The 18,352-nt window shown below is 36.5% G+C and overlaps 1 protein-coding gene across 4 annotated transcripts in view; it reads right to left on the reverse strand.

Annotated features, from left to right (window-relative positions):
- Positions 1-18,352, reverse strand: part of kcnab1b (potassium voltage-gated channel subfamily A regulatory beta subunit 1b) — a 75,247-nt gene that overhangs the window by 36,524 nt on the left and 20,371 nt on the right. For all 4 annotated transcript variants that reach the window (XM_028472162.1, XM_028472161.1, XM_028472163.1 and 1 more), the window contains 2 exons: positions 7,642-7,685; positions 181-218 (listed from right to left, as the gene is read on the reverse strand). In XM_028472162.1, coding sequence (XP_028327963.1) covers positions 181-218; positions 7,642-7,685 — 82 coding nt within the window. The remainder of the gene's footprint in view (positions 1-180; positions 219-7,641; positions 7,686-18,352) is intronic.

Raw genomic sequence — 18,352 nt, forward strand, 5'->3', positions numbered from 1 at the left:
CTGTGTGCATGCGTGCGTGAGTGCGTGCGTGTGTGTGTGAGGTTGGTATATTATCATGAATTAATTCTTTGACAGCAAATGTTCACTACTTGTATTGTAACTGACATGGTGATACGTAACAATTGCCAACATCTGATCATGAGCTACATCATTAAAGGTTATGTTAGAATAGAGTCTTACCTCATCAGAGATCTGACCTCCAAATGTTACCCATGTTCCTGTAAAGTAAACATCAGAGTCAAACATTTTGGAACAAACAAATAATAAAAAGGATTTCTGCCTCCAAGGCATCACAAACAAATGTCGGGTGTGAGTGTTGAACAGCTGAAAGAGAAACAGCTCGTTGCCTGATGAGTGCCTGGTGGTCAGAACATAACATGCTCAAAAATATGATTATGTAAAACATTCTCTGCAGGGATTTTTTGTTTATGTGCCTTTGGTGAATAAATAAAGTTTGTGTTTAAAGTGGAAGAACATCTATCTATAAATTCAAGGAAGGTCTGTGTGTGTGTGTGCGTGTCTGTGTGTGGAGGGAATATCTCCCCGACGAGGTGCCTGTTCAACCTGAAACTTTGTCAACGGCTTCCAAATATCCCAAGTTTGTGCATCTGTTAGTTTGGTCATTTCCAAATGTTTATTTTAATTTTATTTCGGCTTGACGGCACATTCATGTTCACCCAGAGGTGAAACCTTCAGCTTTTGACCTCAGTGTGAGAAGGGGCGCTAGCGCACCAGCTATATCTATTTCACTACACAGCTCAAATCCTATGCGTGCCAGCTGAGTTTGGCCCTGATCTCGCTCCTGTGGACTTCTCTTTTGAGGAAAAATACTTTTTTACTGTTCCTTATTTGGTGATGACGTTTCAAAACATTTATATTCAGTTAGTTTGACCGTTTGCTATTTAGACCTGGAAGTTATGACGGGACCCCGAAGTTATTGACAGGCAGTGGCTGCTGTGTTGAAAGCTGCACATTTATTCGCAGCGAGTGTGAGAGAACCAATAGAGGAGATTAGAGTCCCAGGTAGAGTCTCACACACACACACACACGTCAATCAGGTGCGCTTCACTCTCGATCACCGTCTACGTGACATGCGTGCAGGTATGTGAGTGTTAGTCCGGTTACAGTCTGTGTCATGATACCCGTCCATAGCGTGGTAGTGACTGTAGTGTTACGCTCTGAGTCAGATCTAAGTGTTTACATGTTACGTAGACGGTGCTACATAGTGAAGGTCACCTGATTACTGCAGCTTCACTCACGACACACCTGCCACTACATCTAACTACTGACAATAGATAAGTTTAGTGAAAATTAGGCAGGCAGGTACACGTCGATGGACTGGTGCGCATGAATTTAGAATGAAAATGACTCAAAATACACAAAACTAAATATTTATATAAAAAATACACAAAAGACAACAGAAATGCCAAAAAACTACACTAAAAAAAAAAAAAAAAAAAAAAATACACAAAATGACTCCAGAATCACACAACAATGACAACTAAAAACAATAATTATGCACAAAAAGACAACAAAAGATAAAAGATAAAGGACAAAAGATAAAAAATACACATAATGATGACTTCAAAAAACATACATTGCAGAAAAATACAACAAAAATATGAAAATGGCTGAAAGATACAAAAACACACATTACATAAAATAAAAAAAAAATTAAATAAAAAAACAGCAAACATTTATGCACAAAAACACAACAAAAAGATACACAAATACATACATTACAGAAAAATACACCACGCAAAAAAATATAAAAGTGAGTAAAAAAAAACAACGAACACATTTATCATGCACATGTCCCATAGATTGAAACCAGGAAAATTGCACCCAATTTTTGCACCCGCAAATATACCCCTTATGCTCCCACATGAATGCATACTTCCGACGGGCACTGTACTAGTATATTACAAAAAACTAAAACAAAACAGAAAACCCATCGTATCCCATTCTTTAATTTCAGATTGACATCTAACAATTTCAAAATAGATCATTGATTATAATAATGGTACTCATCTCACAAAACATCCTTCTATTGTAACTCAGATTTTCAACTCTTCACCCACTAATAGGGGACGTGAGCTGGGTTTAGACCGTCATGAGACACTAATCCTAACAACAAAAAAAAAAAAGAAAAAAGAAATTAAACAACATGAGAAAATGTGTATTGGCTTTACATCAAAGTAAATGTGGAAGAAGTAAACACTTATCGTTCTTCCATAAATACTATTTATACCCTTACAAATAACACATTGATATTCATAAAATGTGTTTGATGGGTATATTTTAAATAATGTACACTTATAATACATAAAAAGAGGCATACATTTTAAGTTACAATGTGTTATTAGAATCAGTAGTTTTGCTATCAGCCAATTTCTGCGAAAACAGAAGCATTTGTGCAGCCAACCATCTCTTTTTAAATGTCACTAAAACTAAGCAGATTATGGAAGAGGCATGAGGACTGAAATGCAAAGGAGATGGATGGCAGAAGAATAATTCTGATATTGTGACCATATTTAATAAAATCCCAAGAGTTCAACAAAGTACAAAAGAAGCTCAGAAAAGCACAAACTCAAAAATCCAGTGCAAATCAACACTGTAAAACCTAGAAACGAAACCCAACCACAATCCAAAGGAAAGGAACACAGATCAGCTGGCATCACAAGACAATGCATAGGTGCTCACTCAGAAGTTAAACACTCCTTAAAGGGATCCTTCATTGTTTTTATAAATGTGGCCTAAACCATTCGAAATGTCCTTATTAGAAGATCTATGCCTAACAAAACACATTATTTTGCACCATATTTGTTTTATTAACTTTTTAAAATGGGACTACTTTATCCTGTGTGCCGCCATGTTGAAATGACGTCATTGATGATGCAAATCGCCCCTTTCAGCCCATTGAGTTCTATAGGAGGTGAAGCATTCAGGTTCAGCCAGGTGTTCATGGAAAGTAAGGGAAAGGTCAACATCCATCCATGGAGAGTGTGAAAAAAAATAAACAGACTTTGACAGGCTGTTCTCAAGGGGGCCGAAAGAGATATGAGATAAGAGAAGATGTTTTCAGACGGGCTAGCCCCAACATGACTCCCAGCACTATTATTCCTGGTCATTCGATCAATAATCCAATAATGTTGCCATTTCCTTGAGACGAACTCTCCACTCCTCTTAAAATTAATTACGGTGGAATCCATCAGAGAGTTCTGAGAACTCGGCCCCTTCCATCGATGACAAGTGGCTTCCAATATTGCTGCCAATGAATTCCAAATTTTGGAATAAATTTAGGAAAATGCCAGTTCCCATCAGCAGAAGACCCGTTATCATAATTCCAATCTGGTGGTGGATGTCTTCCACGTCCTCAGGACTTATGGACTCTCCCAATGCCCGTCCTCCTGGTTGAGAAATTTGACCAATAGCAACGAAAGATCAGCTGATCAATTCCATGATTTAGATTTAAGATCGGGATGCAGATAGAGGCTCCTGTTAGATTAAGACAAGACAAAAACGAGACAAAGAGAGCAAACAGGAAAAAAAAATATGTACAAGCAACCGGAGCTCCTCATCTCTTCTTCATGCCGTCTACAAAACAGCAGAGATGGAACTGTCGCCCCGTGCTGTAACAGATTTTTTCCGCTCACGGATTTTGTTTATCAAATTTCGGTAAACAAAAGAGGTTTACATTGACTTTTTTTTAACTTTTACTGATTTTTAGAGCAACCCAAAGCAGCACAAGTTGTCATTTTGACTGAGAAATCTGCTAAATGATCCTGAATACCTTCACTCCTATAGAACTCAATGGACTGAAAGGGACGATTTGCGTCATCAATGACGTCATTTCAACATGGCGGCGCACAGACTCGAAAATGGTAAAGTAGTCCCGTTTTAAAAAGTTAATAAAACAAATATGGTACAAAATAATGCGTTTTGTTTGGCATATAGATCATCTAATAAGGACATTTCAAAGGTTTTAGGCCACCTTTGTAAAAACAGTGGATGTTCCCTTTAAGTAGTGGAAGGAGGCAAGCAGGCACTATGGGAAACCTGAGTGGAGACAGGAGGAAATTCCACTTGCTTTTCTTACAACCACAAACACAGAGACGAGACAGAGTGTGTTTTAAACACACATTCCAAAAACCAAAGGGAAGAGCTAATACTGTAACTATCAAAACACATTACAAACATTACTATGAAACACTCACTAAAACATGACAAACTGAAGCAGATAAAAACTAAGGCTCTTCATAACCAACTGAACATGTAAATAAAAAACAAACACAAAATACACCTTCAACCCCAGATCATACAAATAATAATGTTTTCAATAGCAACACCAAATGAAAGGGTTTTTCTTCCAGACAATGAACTATTGAAAAAAAAAAGAGTTGAAAATGTATTTTAAGAATAGAAGTAATGAAGCGATTTCCCTCATGAATTGTTCTTTTCTACTCCATTGGTAGTTTAAAGCAATTTGCCTTGCTTGGCCGCAGTCACACTCATAATTACACTTTTACATAAATGAGGGCAAAGCCAAAATGCCCCGTTCTCAGCCAGTAAATGTTCAGGTTCAGTGTTTAGCCCGAAGACTTTAACAAACCAACAACAATCACTGTGAAACCGTGGGACATTGCTCTGAAACACCTGAGTCTCAGTAGTCCTGGGAGACGATGGAAAGTAACTCCAAATAGAAACGGGCAAGCATTCAGCAAATACCGAAAAGCCGCTGCTTGAGCAGAAGCACAGAAAAATTAGACTAACACTATAAATATTGGCTCGTAAACTCAAATACAGGTTTTTCTTGTTTATTTGAAAAATACATTTCAGAAAAGTGATTTCAAATCTGTAAATAAATGTGATAAATGTAGGATGTGATTTCAACTGCAAACTACTGGGATCGGTATGGGCTGAGATTTGTGCCACTAGAAACAGATTTTTAATAGTTGGTATTGAAATCGAATTCACTGTTTTGAAACTGCATTCGTAACTCTAAATTTTATTTTTTTTTGTTGAAAAAAAATCAAGCTTAGTACATTCCAAAAAAATCTATATATTTCTGCTTCTCAAATTCATATTCCCTGCACGCAATTAAATTTTATGCACAGAAACACTTCCGGTCCTCGAGGTTGATCAATCAATCACTGATTCATGGAACTCCTGTTTACGTCTACAAAAAAATCTATATTAAAGGCCTTTATTATACGTATATATAGCCCTGAAAAAACTAGTAAGTTTGAATGGAAGTTATGTTTAGACTTTGCTAATAATTTACTGTTTTAATTTTAAGTTTGTGTTTATGTTCGCCTGTGTATATGTATGTATATATTTGTATGTAGATATGTGCATATATGTATTATTTTCATTTTTTTTCCTTAGCCAAAGCTCACATAGACACTCTAACTGAAATGTTCCATCGCCCCAGATTTATCAGTTTTTGTTTATAGACTGACTATTTGTTGCTATATTTAACCCTGATCTCCTCCTGATGTGCCTATGTTCCAATTCACATTTTTATATTCATATATAATTTTTTTTTAAACCAAACTCATATGGGAGCCCTGATGCAGCTTATTTGTTGATTTGCAATGTTTTGTTTTTATTTTCCTTTAGGGCCTATACTACCAATCTAGATTACCTCTTATCGCGCTAACTCCTGGGATTTAATCAGTGTGTGCTGGACTACAAAGCTTGCTGGAGCTTAAACACTATGGCAATTAATGCTGAACGGCTAACCTAATTGCGACAAGGTTTGGCTCTGGTTTGGATTTTAGCGAGTCCTAAAGCCCCGCCCCCTGACCAATCAGATCTCTTAGAAAAAGACCTGCCCATTGATAGAAGATTCTGGTTGGTACAGATCTGACAGCTGCGTTTAGGAAAGAAGATCATTAATTATAAATGCAATCCTTTCATTTACCGATGACATTCTTTAGGAAATATATAGCTTTTGCGCAAGCTTATTTACAGTGTCAGCAGCTTCCTGTCTGGGTTCTTTCATTCCTGCTTTTTCTGTAACAACAGGGTTATCTTTGGTCTGAATTATGGATTTTAATTATTCATCATTTTAAACCCTAACCTGGTCGCTGCCAAGTTATGAAGTGGATCAAATCTGATTGAGTAGAAAAGGTCAGATCTGAGCTTTTATGTTTACTGTAGCATCACTGTAGCACCACTGTAGCACTAATTCATTGTTGCTTTTCACTGTCATCGTGTATTTATATTCATTATATTTGTTTAAGATCATAAAATGTTCCTCCATTCATTGTGAAGACGCTCAGTCTGCCAGTTCTCTCTAGCGATTGGTCAGACGCTGCAATCTTCACCCCTTTCATGTGCACGCACACGTAGCGAGGCTGTAATCACTTGGCTTAAATGAACGTGTTGTGATTATAGGTGATCCACGGTTGTAAGACAGCTCCTGTCTGACAGGGAGCGTTTGGTTAGTTGAAGCCAGCTAACGGAGATTAATCCAATTTAGAGTCGTAACATACAGTAAGACCTTAATGTACCCCCTTTTGTTTAGTTTTTGGTTCTTTGATTTTGAAGAAGTTAGAAGTTGAGTTTATATATAGCTGAATAGTGAATCAGTGATTGATTGCTTAACCTCGTGGACCGGGAGTCTCTCCGTGTAGTGAAATTGAATTGTGTTTTTTTTTCAACAAGAAAAAATACAATTTCAAGTTACTAATTCAGTTTCAAAACAGTGATTCAATTACAAGTTATTACTTTTAATTTCAATACCAACTATTCAAATTCAGTTTCCAGTGCACAAATCTCAGCCATTGGACCAGTCTATTATGATCAGACCATAATGATCACAATCAGAACATATTCATTCCAACTTTAGTGCTAATCTTTAATGTGTTTATCATGCAGTTTAAATAATACGGAATAAAACAAAATTAGACACTGAAACTCAAATTGTACTGCATTCAAAAACCTATACACAGTGAAAAATCAATGCTGTTGCTTAGCTAAAGCTGCATCTTTTCCCTGAATGTTCTCAATACTTGCAGCCATTCAGTGAGCGGTGATAAAAAAAAAATAAAAAAAAAAAACAATCGCTATGGAGATGATTAACTGACTCATCCACAGCTTGTTTTGGGCAAATCTTACTCTGTGCATCATTGCTTTGCTCTGTCTGACACACCTTTTTCCAACCACTGGACACACACACACACACACACACACACACACACACACACACACACACACACACACACACACACACACACACACACACACACACACACACACACACACACACACACACACACTGCTACTTTAGTTCCACACAAACAAAAGTCAAATTAAACCAATCTGTCATTCCATGACAAATGAGAGCATTTACCCTGTGGTGTGCAATGGATAAATGTGCTAACTGAACACATTGTTTGCTGAACTAGTGGTGGAATTAAATATTAATGGAGAAGCGTAAATGCTTTGCAGACAGCTTTTTGTTGTCTCTTGTGACTTGTCATACACATTAAACATACATGAGGTTTAGATAAGAGCCTGATTTTCATACACAACACTTTTCTCAAGAGACATAACGATCAAGGAATTTGAATAAGATGGCTATTAGTGATTAATTTTTCAATTGATAAATGCCAAATAAATCAATGTACTCACCAAGGCCCAGGCAGGAAACTCGCAATCCAGATTTTCCTAGATTCCTATGGAGGAGGACAAAAGGAAAGCATGGTAAGGAAAAGTAGGAAAGAGTAAAAAAAAAATGTACCTTTATATCAGAACCAGGCTCACTCAACAGCTCACATGCTTTGAGCGCATGAGTAAGCCTTTACTGTCAGTTTTCATCACTGAGCCTTTACACCTATATCTACCTTGTTAAATGTTGTCAGTCCTGTCACTACTGATGCTTTTCTTTCTTTTTTGAAATATTCTGAAACCACAGCAGCCGCAGTCTCAGAGCTGTTTCAGCCAAACTGGCTACAAATCCTAATTTGGTGCGTGTTGATTTTATTAAATCCATATTCTTTTTCTTGGGTGATTTCGATCACCTTTGCCTTTGCCTTCTTACATTTCATGGAGAGCCACTGTCCTGTTTATTTTAGATGTACCCCTGTGTTAGCGCACTAAAATGTGATGAGTAGCTCATTATTATAGGCTTTCTGCAGAACAAGATGATGACAATTCACTTAATTCAGGTGTGTTAGTGCATATCATGCCATTAAAAACATGCAGTTCTCCAAGAACAATAAATGTTACTTTTAATGTGAGTTAGGGTTCTTTTTTTCCCCCTGATGAAAACCAGGAATTCAAGAAATGCATATAGCGCAGTGCATAGCAACTGTTAAAGGCACGGTTTAAGTTACGCTCACATCAGTGGAATCAACTGAACAAGTGTCACCTTCAGCAGCAGCAGTCATGAATCATGATTGAGAGCTTACTGGGTGTTCATTGGAGCGACACAAATCAACCACCTTAGAAAAGACAGCACTGAGAGGACAGGTAACTGATTACATGATTACTTTTGGAACTGCAACAGGAGAAATATGTTTATATTGTCCTCTGTAGATAGACACGCATTGGTGTTGTGCTATACTAGTACTGTATATTAAAGCATTGATGAAACCTGTTTATGCGTGCTGAGATATCTGGCACTACCACATTAGCAGCAAATCCTTTAGGAAATCTGAGAAAGTGTTTTTTTTTTTCTTTTTAAATCATGTTTGAGGCAAAGTTTGTCATTTGTGTGACAATAATTAAACAAATCCTGTCACAAATTTATATAGTTATTAGTTCATCTATATGGCGCGCCGATTGTAAATTTGTGCACGCTAAAATAAACAACATTTAGCAACAAACCACATCTAAAAAACATGGGAATTTTTTTTATAGTGTTACTTTTGACCAGATATACAGCAATATTTGTAAAATCTGTGATATTTCTTTTCTTGTAAAAATATAATATCAATTTTATATCTGAATCTAAATGTTAAATATGAAATATAAATATAAATATAAATGTTAAATGTAAATGCTAAATGTTAAATCTGAATCTAAATGATAATTCTAAAATGTTAATCTTAAATGTTAAATTTAAATGTCACAGGTGAAACTAAATATTTAGTATATTAACTAAATATTTAGTTTCACCTGTGACATTTAAATGTAACATTAAACATTGAGATTTCACATTTATATTTAGATTAAATATTTAACATTTAGATTTAGATTTAACAATGACATTATATTTTTACGAGAAAAGAACTATCACAAATTTCACAAATATTGCTTTAAATCTGGTCAAAAGTAACATGAAAAAATGCACATACGTTTTTTAAATGTGGTTTTTCTCATTCAATGTTGCAAAGAGTTGCAGTTCATTTTAGCATGTGCAGCTTTACAATCGACGTCCCATAAATCTAATATCAAAATACCTTATTTATAAATTCAGGTGGTGATTTTTTTTGGTCCATTTTGGTAAATCTGAGCAATAAATGCACAGCATAAATTGCGAGTTATTACCAAGCCTGTGTTAAATTAATTTCCTGCATTAGTTCATTCTCGTGTCATATGTTCTCTCAGTATGGAGCAAATAATTAGCTTTCTGAAACAGATGACTGAAAAGGCATGTTTGTTGTTTTCTTTCTCAGAGCACAATTCCCTTAGCCAGATGGATGTGGAGTGTTAATAAAATAAAAAGTGACGCAAGCACTGGCAATGTCGTGAGACCCATGGTCATTCTATAGTGAGAATGATGTGAAACATGGTCTGGGAAATAGAGATAAAGTGTTTTGACACCTTCACCAAGGCCACGTTCACATTAAAACACTTCTTGAGAGAAAACTGTGACAAATTGGGGAAAGAAGCAACCTCCAATTAAAGTTGGTGGACTGTGCCTTCTGCTTGCTTTTGCAGACGTTTACTCATTACAACAAATGAGGCTGTTAAAAAATGGCCTCAAGTTGTGTTCCTGTGCCTGACGACTAATGGCCTGTGCCTACGAGATGAGGGCAGACTCATTGGAGGCGCCTTTGCTGCATTACTCTGCCTTTAGCCATTTCAATTAGGTGTCCAACCTGGGGAAGCATCAGTCAGTGAATCAGTAATTCCTCCTTGGTGCCAAAAAAAAAAAAAAAAAAAAAAAAAAAAAACAATATATGAGGACCTGTGTGTACATTTAATTTTGGAGAGTTTTGATGATCTTCTGGATTCTTTGCTGTGTGGTGTAATTAAAATAGGCTCCTAGGTAGCAAGGAGACCAAATGCAGTGCTGACACAAAATCTGGGAATTCCCCAACATGAGGTGGAGTATTTCTCTTCTCTATGATGAATAATAGAGTGGAACTGTGGAGTAAGGGGGAACTGTATATCTGAAGTGTGTTATGGCTCAGTCTGTGTGTGTTGGGTCATGGTTTGCTGAAGACAAAGAATTTGAAAACAGTCTGAGGCTGTAGTTAAGGTAAGTTTCTCTGGGTAAAACTAATCAATTTTTTTTTAAATACATTAAATAAATAAACTGGCTGCCATAAAACTGGCAGTTCTTGGAAGAAGTGTCTTTTCAGTGTATAGATTCCATCCATGCTCAGTTTCTAAGGTTAATGTGCAACTTTAAATAGCAACAATGTGGAGCATGGGGCGCCGATTGAAAAGTTGCACTTGTTGAAATAAACAGCAACTTTTTGCAACATTTAGCAACAAACATCTAAAAAGACGTATTGGAATTTTTTTATGTTCATTCTGACCAGATTTACAGCAATATTTATGAAATTTGTGGTACGTAAAACATAATGTCAACGTTAGATCTAAATGTTGAACGTAAATGTGAAATGTTAAATCTAAATGCAAAATGTTAAATGTAAATGTTAAATGTAAAATCTAAACATTAAACCTAAATGTATATGTTAAATTCTAAACATTCAATCTAAATGCAAAATGTTAAATGCAAAATGTTAAATGCAAAATGTTAAATGCAAAATGTTAAATGCAAAATGTTAAATGCAAAATGTTAAATGTTAAATCTAAATGCAAAGTTTTAAATGTTAAATTTAAATCTAAATGTCATGGGTGAAACTAAATATTTAGTTAATATGCAAATTCACCTGAAGTACCAAAACAAAAGTTCATTTAGGTTTAACATTTAGCATTTAGATTTAACATTTAGATTTAGATTTAGATTTAATGTTAGATTTAACATTGACATTATATTTTTATGAGAAAAGTAAATATCACAAATTTTACAAATATTGCTGTAAATGTGGTCAAAAGTAACATTTAAAAAATCACATATGTTTTTTAAACATGGTTTGTGCCTAAATGTGGCAAAAAGTTGCTGTTTATTTTAGCATGCGCAACTTTATGATCGGTGCCCCATAATGAGGACCCAAAATAACATTGACTTTTTGCCTCTAAAAAATGAATGCAGAAATACTTTCGACCGTGTATTTTATCTTAAACCGTAATAGAATTACACGGAAAGAAAGACAACGTGCTTGCACTGAAATAAGCCTGTGAATGTGCCTCAGTCCCTTATGCTTGGATGGTGCCCAAAAGATGCCTTGAAGTAAAATGACAAATGTCTCATTTGATGACGCCCCCACACGCCAACCTGTCAACACTTATGAGCATCGTGCAAGCTGCTACTGTACATAGTGCTTTCTATTATTAGAGGATCTCCAGATGTAAGAAAAGGAACATCTGGATGATATATGTTGTTTAATATTGAGCATGGTTCTACCTCTAACAAGGTTTTACATGTCCCAGGCTCAGTGGGCCTTTTCTTTTGATTTGTATTCTAACTCAAAATTGTTCAAATCAATACTTGTCAACCAGCCCTTTTGTCAAGGTTGTGAGGAAATAGATCCAACTCTTCGCTCACAGAGGATTAACGTGAACCAGGCAAACCTACACAAGCCCACTTTGATGGGCAAAAGGCTTAGACAACGCCTACCTCCTTGGTTTCTAAGTCTCTCCCGGTAGCAACCGTAATGTTGTTATAAAAATACCTCTGTACAGGAGAGGAAGCCTGGTCATACTTTAAAAATAATACCACAGCTTGTGTGGGTGGCAAGAACGTAGGGAACTGATATCATGAGCTTTGAGCAAAAGAAAGACCAGATTAAGTTTAAAAAGGCTGAAAAAAATACCACATGATGAAGATGAGAATTGATGGTGAGGAAGAAGAGATATAGAACTAAAAAAAAGAAGTAACCTCACATCGAAGCATATCAAACATCAAGTACAGATAAATGTTATTACACAGTGTGATAAACAAAAAGCTGCAGACCTACAACTTCTTACAGGCCCAAACCACCATTATTACTTTTTCTTGTATAGGACAATAAAAATAAAATAAAAATAAAAAAAACACACCAATAGACATATTTACTTTTCACAATTGTTGCACGGATATGTATAGGTGCAGCAAATAGGAGTAGTGCTCATAAAACCAGCCAGTAGTTTTACAAAAACTCAAAGAAAGAACAAGATACAAAATAAAGATTAAGATGACAATGACAAATAATGCACCAGCAAAACATTCTGGGCCAATTCTACGAAACTAGATGAACATATCAAGGATTTCTCTCCGCTAGCGCGTTTCATCTAACCAAACATTCTCAATCCCAGAACAGCTGTACTACGACAAATGTCGACAAAGTATAATTGCGATTCGAACGTGTTTCCATTGAAGGTTGGTTTGGGCAGGCGCCTCGTAACTCCCATGAACTCTCATCCCGCGAGACTTCGCTTTTTAAGTCTAATGCTAAGACAGGTCCAGTGCTCGATCTGTTTACACGTACAGCGCCATGTTTGTGTCATGTGACCATGTATGTCACGTTCTGTGAAGTGTATTTGCGGAAAAAGTGTTTCATTGCGACTCATTTCAATATCGAAACGTCTGAAATTCCTCCTCATGAAAGCGTCAAAACCTTTACGTGATACTTGAGGTTTTTTCAAATCTCAGGTGTTTCCATTACCAGTTTTTATTGTGCTATTTAGATTTTGTGCATTTCCAAAGGGTAATGGAAACACTACTGACCAGACTGAGTGAAGACACAAGCAGGAATACCAGAAAGCACAGACACACAAGGACTCAGTTATCAAAACTGAACAAAAACCCTAAAAGCTACACAGATACAAATAACTGAAATAACATTGACCAAAGAACAAATCCACACAGGGCTTGAGAAGACACACAGAGACCATGACAAAATGTATCCTTTGTGTTCACACATCAATCAGTGGTGGAATCAATAGGTAGGGAATTTCACACACAACCACTGAGAGAAACCATGACTGAAGCTTGTGGCCTGGTGACCCGGTATTGGAAAACATGTGGGCTGATCAGAGCTGCTTAATTTAGTACAGAGCAGATATCTGAGAGATTCACACAAGAAAACCATAAGAAGGAAAAGAGATCTGCAGTGCAATCATATTAAGATGTCAAAAGAGTAGTAAATATATTAGAATAGTAGCCTCTCCTTTGGATAAGTTTGTGTTTTTTTTTGACACCAGGCACATGATAATGATATTGAGATTCAAACGTTTTTTCATTAGATTAATGTGAGGATTGATTCTGCTAGGAATAATTATTTTTAATTAAGATTTGACTTGACTCTTTAAGTAAATACACGATCGCAAAATGGCAGATCACAAAATCCTTTGAAAGATTTTAATGTGATATTTCAGGTACCAGTGTCTGTTTTAATTCTTCAACAATCCAGCATTGATTATCCTTTTATAGCTGATCACTTATACAATATTATTGTGGGGGGCTATTCCTGTATGTGATATAGATTTAAACATCAAAAAATATGCTTCAATATGTTACTGACAGAGTTCATATCTGCTTATTGCTGTACACACAGTCAATTACACTATGCAGGAGGTATTTTGGTTTTTGAAGTGTATGTGTATGTGTAGGACCCAAACACTGAGGGATGTGAAGGCAGGAGTAATGTATTTAAAGCCATTAATGAAATGCAAAATACCAAACAAAGTACTGAAATAAACAACATCCATGAACCCAAAAGACCTCAGAGAGACAAACCATAAGGCACCAAGGAGCACAAACACTCACACGCACAATCACTCTTTAAATAGCGAACGAAGGCAATTGGGGTGAGTTTCACCAGTGTGGAGAGTCAGAACTATATGACCTCTCTGCACTTGCACACAGAGAAGACAGGGGGTGCCATACATAACAAAGGACTATAAACATAAATGAACAAAAAAATAAACTGGAAAAAAAACATTAAAAATCTAACTAAAAAAGAGTCCCCCGGTACTTGAACCCACCAACTTCATAAAATAAGACTAAAAGCAAACCTATTACACCAACAACAAGGGCACTGAGAAGCCCAAACCTCCACCAAGTTTAGAACTGCTGTATCTACAGTACCTTTCTGATTATATCCAAAATCAAACTTCTCCTTCCTTTTGACATTGTCTAACAGTTCATCAAATTTCATTGAAATCCCTTCAGAAGCTTTTGAGATATCCTGCTAACAAACATCCACATTAGGAGATAGACGGACAGACGGATGACAAAACCATGGCTATAGTTATACACCTGTGATCAATAGATCCCTTTGATTCCAATTTGCTCTTATAACAAAGAAGACAACGGTTACAATTATTTTGAAGAAGAAGAAAAACACTGCAAAAAGTACTCCTTCTTCTACAGCTACAGCTGGTTCAGAACGCTGCAGCTCAGGTCTTAACCAGAACAAAGAGGTCAGAACACATTACTCCAGTTTTAAAGTCTTTACACTGGCTCCCAGTCAGTCTCAGAATAGACTTTAAAGTTCTGCTGCTGGTGTATAAATCTGTGAATGGGTTTGGTCCAGAATACATCAGTGACATGTTAGTCAGGTATGAACCCAGCAGGTCTCTCAGATCTATGGACACAGGTCAGATAGTGGAGCCCAGAGTTCACAGTAAACATGGTGATGCTGCTTTTAGTTGTTATGCTGCAAAGAAGTGGAACAAACTGCCAGCAGAGCTGAAGTCAGCATCCAATGTGAACATTTTTAAATCAAAGTTAAAGGCACTTTTTTTTCTCTACTGCATATGATTGAGAGAGAGATTTTTAGTCATGTTGTTGATGTCATGTGTTTGTTGATGATTTTAATTGATTTTACTGATGATTTTAAATGTTCTTATTGATTTTAAGCTGTTGAATGTTTTATCATGTAAAGCACATTGAGTTGCCTTGTGTATGAAATGCACTATACAAATAAATTTCCCTTGCCTTCTAAATCAGGGGTTTGCAACCTGCAGCTCTGGAGCCTAACGTGGCTCTTTGACTCTTATGCAATGGCTCCCTATAGCTTTAAAAACACTATTGAAATAAATTGTTATTTTTTTTTACAGAGGCTATTAATGATAAATGACATATAAAATCAAGATATTCTGGTGACTGTTTTTCACGTTCATAATTCACCCAGTAAATGGGGAGTGGCGGGGGAAGAGTGTTGTTGAGAAGGGTGTTTCTGGGGGGAAGTATTTTGTGTGTTGCACATGCTGGTTTCTTCTGTGTTAGAGAGGTGAAGAAGAGCCTGGTTAAATGGCAAATAAAGATTGGAGTTCTGTGCTGAAAACTCCACCTCTGACTCCTTTTCTTCGGCTCCACAATATAACAATTAGTTAACCTAGAAATAAATCACATTGTCCAGTGACTCAGCACCTTCCTACTTCACCTCCTGCAACATCTACAGACCATCAACTTTCCTGCACCTGTGACTAACCTTAAGTTTTAAATCCCTGGTAAAATAACTAAACCAACAAAAACACTATTCTGGAAGAAAATAGAGATTTTAATTGTGTGGGAACAGATTCTTTTAACCACCAATGTGCCGGTTAAATATGCATGTTTTATGTGTGACAAGAAATGAGCAATTAGCATGTGTTGACCATGTGTTATCAAATTCAAATTACTTTTTGGAGCCTTTCAAATTCATTAACTAAAAAAAATATTGTGTTCATGTAAAATGAGATGTGTAAGAAGATGTAAGATACTGTTTTAAATTAAGTTTTAATTAAATCAAACATTATTCTATATAATTTTAACTGTAAAGAATTTAATACACTATATTGTCTTCATTGAGAAGGTATTGTTTCGGCTCCAGGAGGACTTTAATCCAGGTGAGATGAGGTTAAATGTCTCCTTGTAGAGTAAAGATTGCAGACCCCTGTTCTAAATGGTAAGTTGCACCCATATTATATCTACAGCCGTTCATCCAAGAAGAAGGTGCATACAGGGGAAATATAGAAGTTGCAAATATATTTGCGTATATATATATACAAAATTATTACATTTGAATGAATGTTTCTGGGGTTTAATGGAAGCTCATCAGTTTATTGGTTATTTGACCCTCTTTTCAGGCGGCTGTGTTGTTTTATGATTGATTGTTGGTTTTCAGCTGTGTTTGGTGAGGTTTCCATTGGTATTCTATCTCACTGGAAAATCCATGAAGATACCATTGTGTTCATAGATTACACATTGCATTCTGTAAATACCACACGTCTTTTACCCAAATAGTCCAGTTACCTCCAACTTTTTGGAAAGATTAAAATCAAGCGTGGAAGAGAATGCTATACGTTTAGCCTGACTACAGCTGCAATCAACCTATCCGCTCATTATAAAATATGGGAAGTCACTGAGAACTTTCTGGCTTTTAAACAGAGAGACTGTGGAGCTCTTCTCTCCAGGGTCGGATTTGGGTTTTTATGGTAGAGCAGAGCTCAGGTCTGCAGTTGCACTACATCCTGGCTTGTATTATTAAAGCTACACATCACTGCAACTGAGACTAGCAGTGAGGTAAAGGATGCATGAATACAAAATATGCTCATCCTATTGAAGGCTGATGAAAACTGTTGACGTGTGAGTGAAAACTGATCAATTACCAGGAGTCAGAGAGAGGAAATATATCATGAATGTGTCACAGAGTGAAAGTTGAGCACACACATGACACAGTATATAAATGAGCTGTACTCATGTACTTGCACTGTGCTGCACGGACCATTCTGCAGCTGCTGCCTCCTCGCCTTGCTACTTGCTGTTGTCAGTATTTACATTTTTTGCTTCGTTTTTTTTATTTCTGTCAACTTTCCTTCCCGTTTGATACGTTTGTGTGAACCTGAGAGGGGGAACTTATTATCTTAGGTGTCACTGAACCATCATCCTGTAATGGATGCAACACCTTTGAATAATTGTGGGAAAGCATCTCATTTAGACCAGAATCCTGTCAAAGCTGTACCTTGCCTTGTGTAACACTCAATAGAATAAAGTGGGGACAGAAGATGAATAAATAAATAGAAGGTACTTGACTGTGCACAATGTTATAATACACACACACACACACACACACACACACACACACACACACACACACACACACACACACACACACACACACACATATATATATATAAAGAAATAGAAAGCAGGTTAATAGTATACATTTTAATGAAATGTAACACATATACAAAGTAAATTAACCCTCTACAGCTTGTTATGTAGGTGACTGGTTTATATGGGGAAATATGGCATTACAGAAAATGAACATCATCTTTCTCATCAATACTTACAAATCCAACGTCTGAGGGCAAACTGATTTATTGTAAGTGAATAAGCTCTAAAGAGCAAGATCTTATGAAATACAAGATATTTTTTTATTAAGTGCTTGTGCAAAAAGCAGCTCCTGGTGTGGCTTTTGTCAACGCACAGCATTATAACTGTAGTACATACAGTACAGCCCTCTCCCTTTCTCTCCCTCTCTGTGCATCTTTAGGAACCAACAGAAGGGACTTTAACATGCCCATCTGCAGAGCAGCTCTGAACTAACTGAGCGTAACTGTCCCCAAGCCTTCTGCCTTGTCAAAAAGCCTTCTGCTGGCCAACGACCGTTGTGATCTTTAGTCGATGCTGCCTACCAGAAATAATCTGCACAATTTGTAAAGATAAACAACAACATGTTTTTGTTGCATCACAAATCTTGGCCAGAACATAAGCTGTTTGCCGGTTATATTATCTTAACAAAAGGGGTCAAATAACCTGAAAAGGTTACAGCTTGGGGACAACGCATTTATAATTATGCTATATTTGGATCACCATGACAACTAAATTGCTGGAGGTGGTGGTATTATTAGTTTTTACCAGTTTGCACTTCACGTTATTTGTTCTGCCTCAACTTGCTACGCCTTCAGATGTACGCAGCATGGAAACCTCATTGCCACGCAAATCAAACGCACATTCATGCACTCATGTATGTAGTGCGATGTGCCAATACATACGCCCACAAAGCCACACTCTATCATATTTAAGAGAAGGTTTCTCTTCTGTGTGAATCATTTCTAAAGCCACAAAATTAAC

This window comes from Gouania willdenowi, chromosome 17 (assembly GCF_900634775.1).
Source record: "Gouania willdenowi chromosome 17, fGouWil2.1, whole genome shotgun sequence".
Classification (NCBI taxonomy): Eukaryota; Metazoa; Chordata; class Actinopteri; order Blenniiformes; family Gobiesocidae; genus Gouania; species Gouania willdenowi.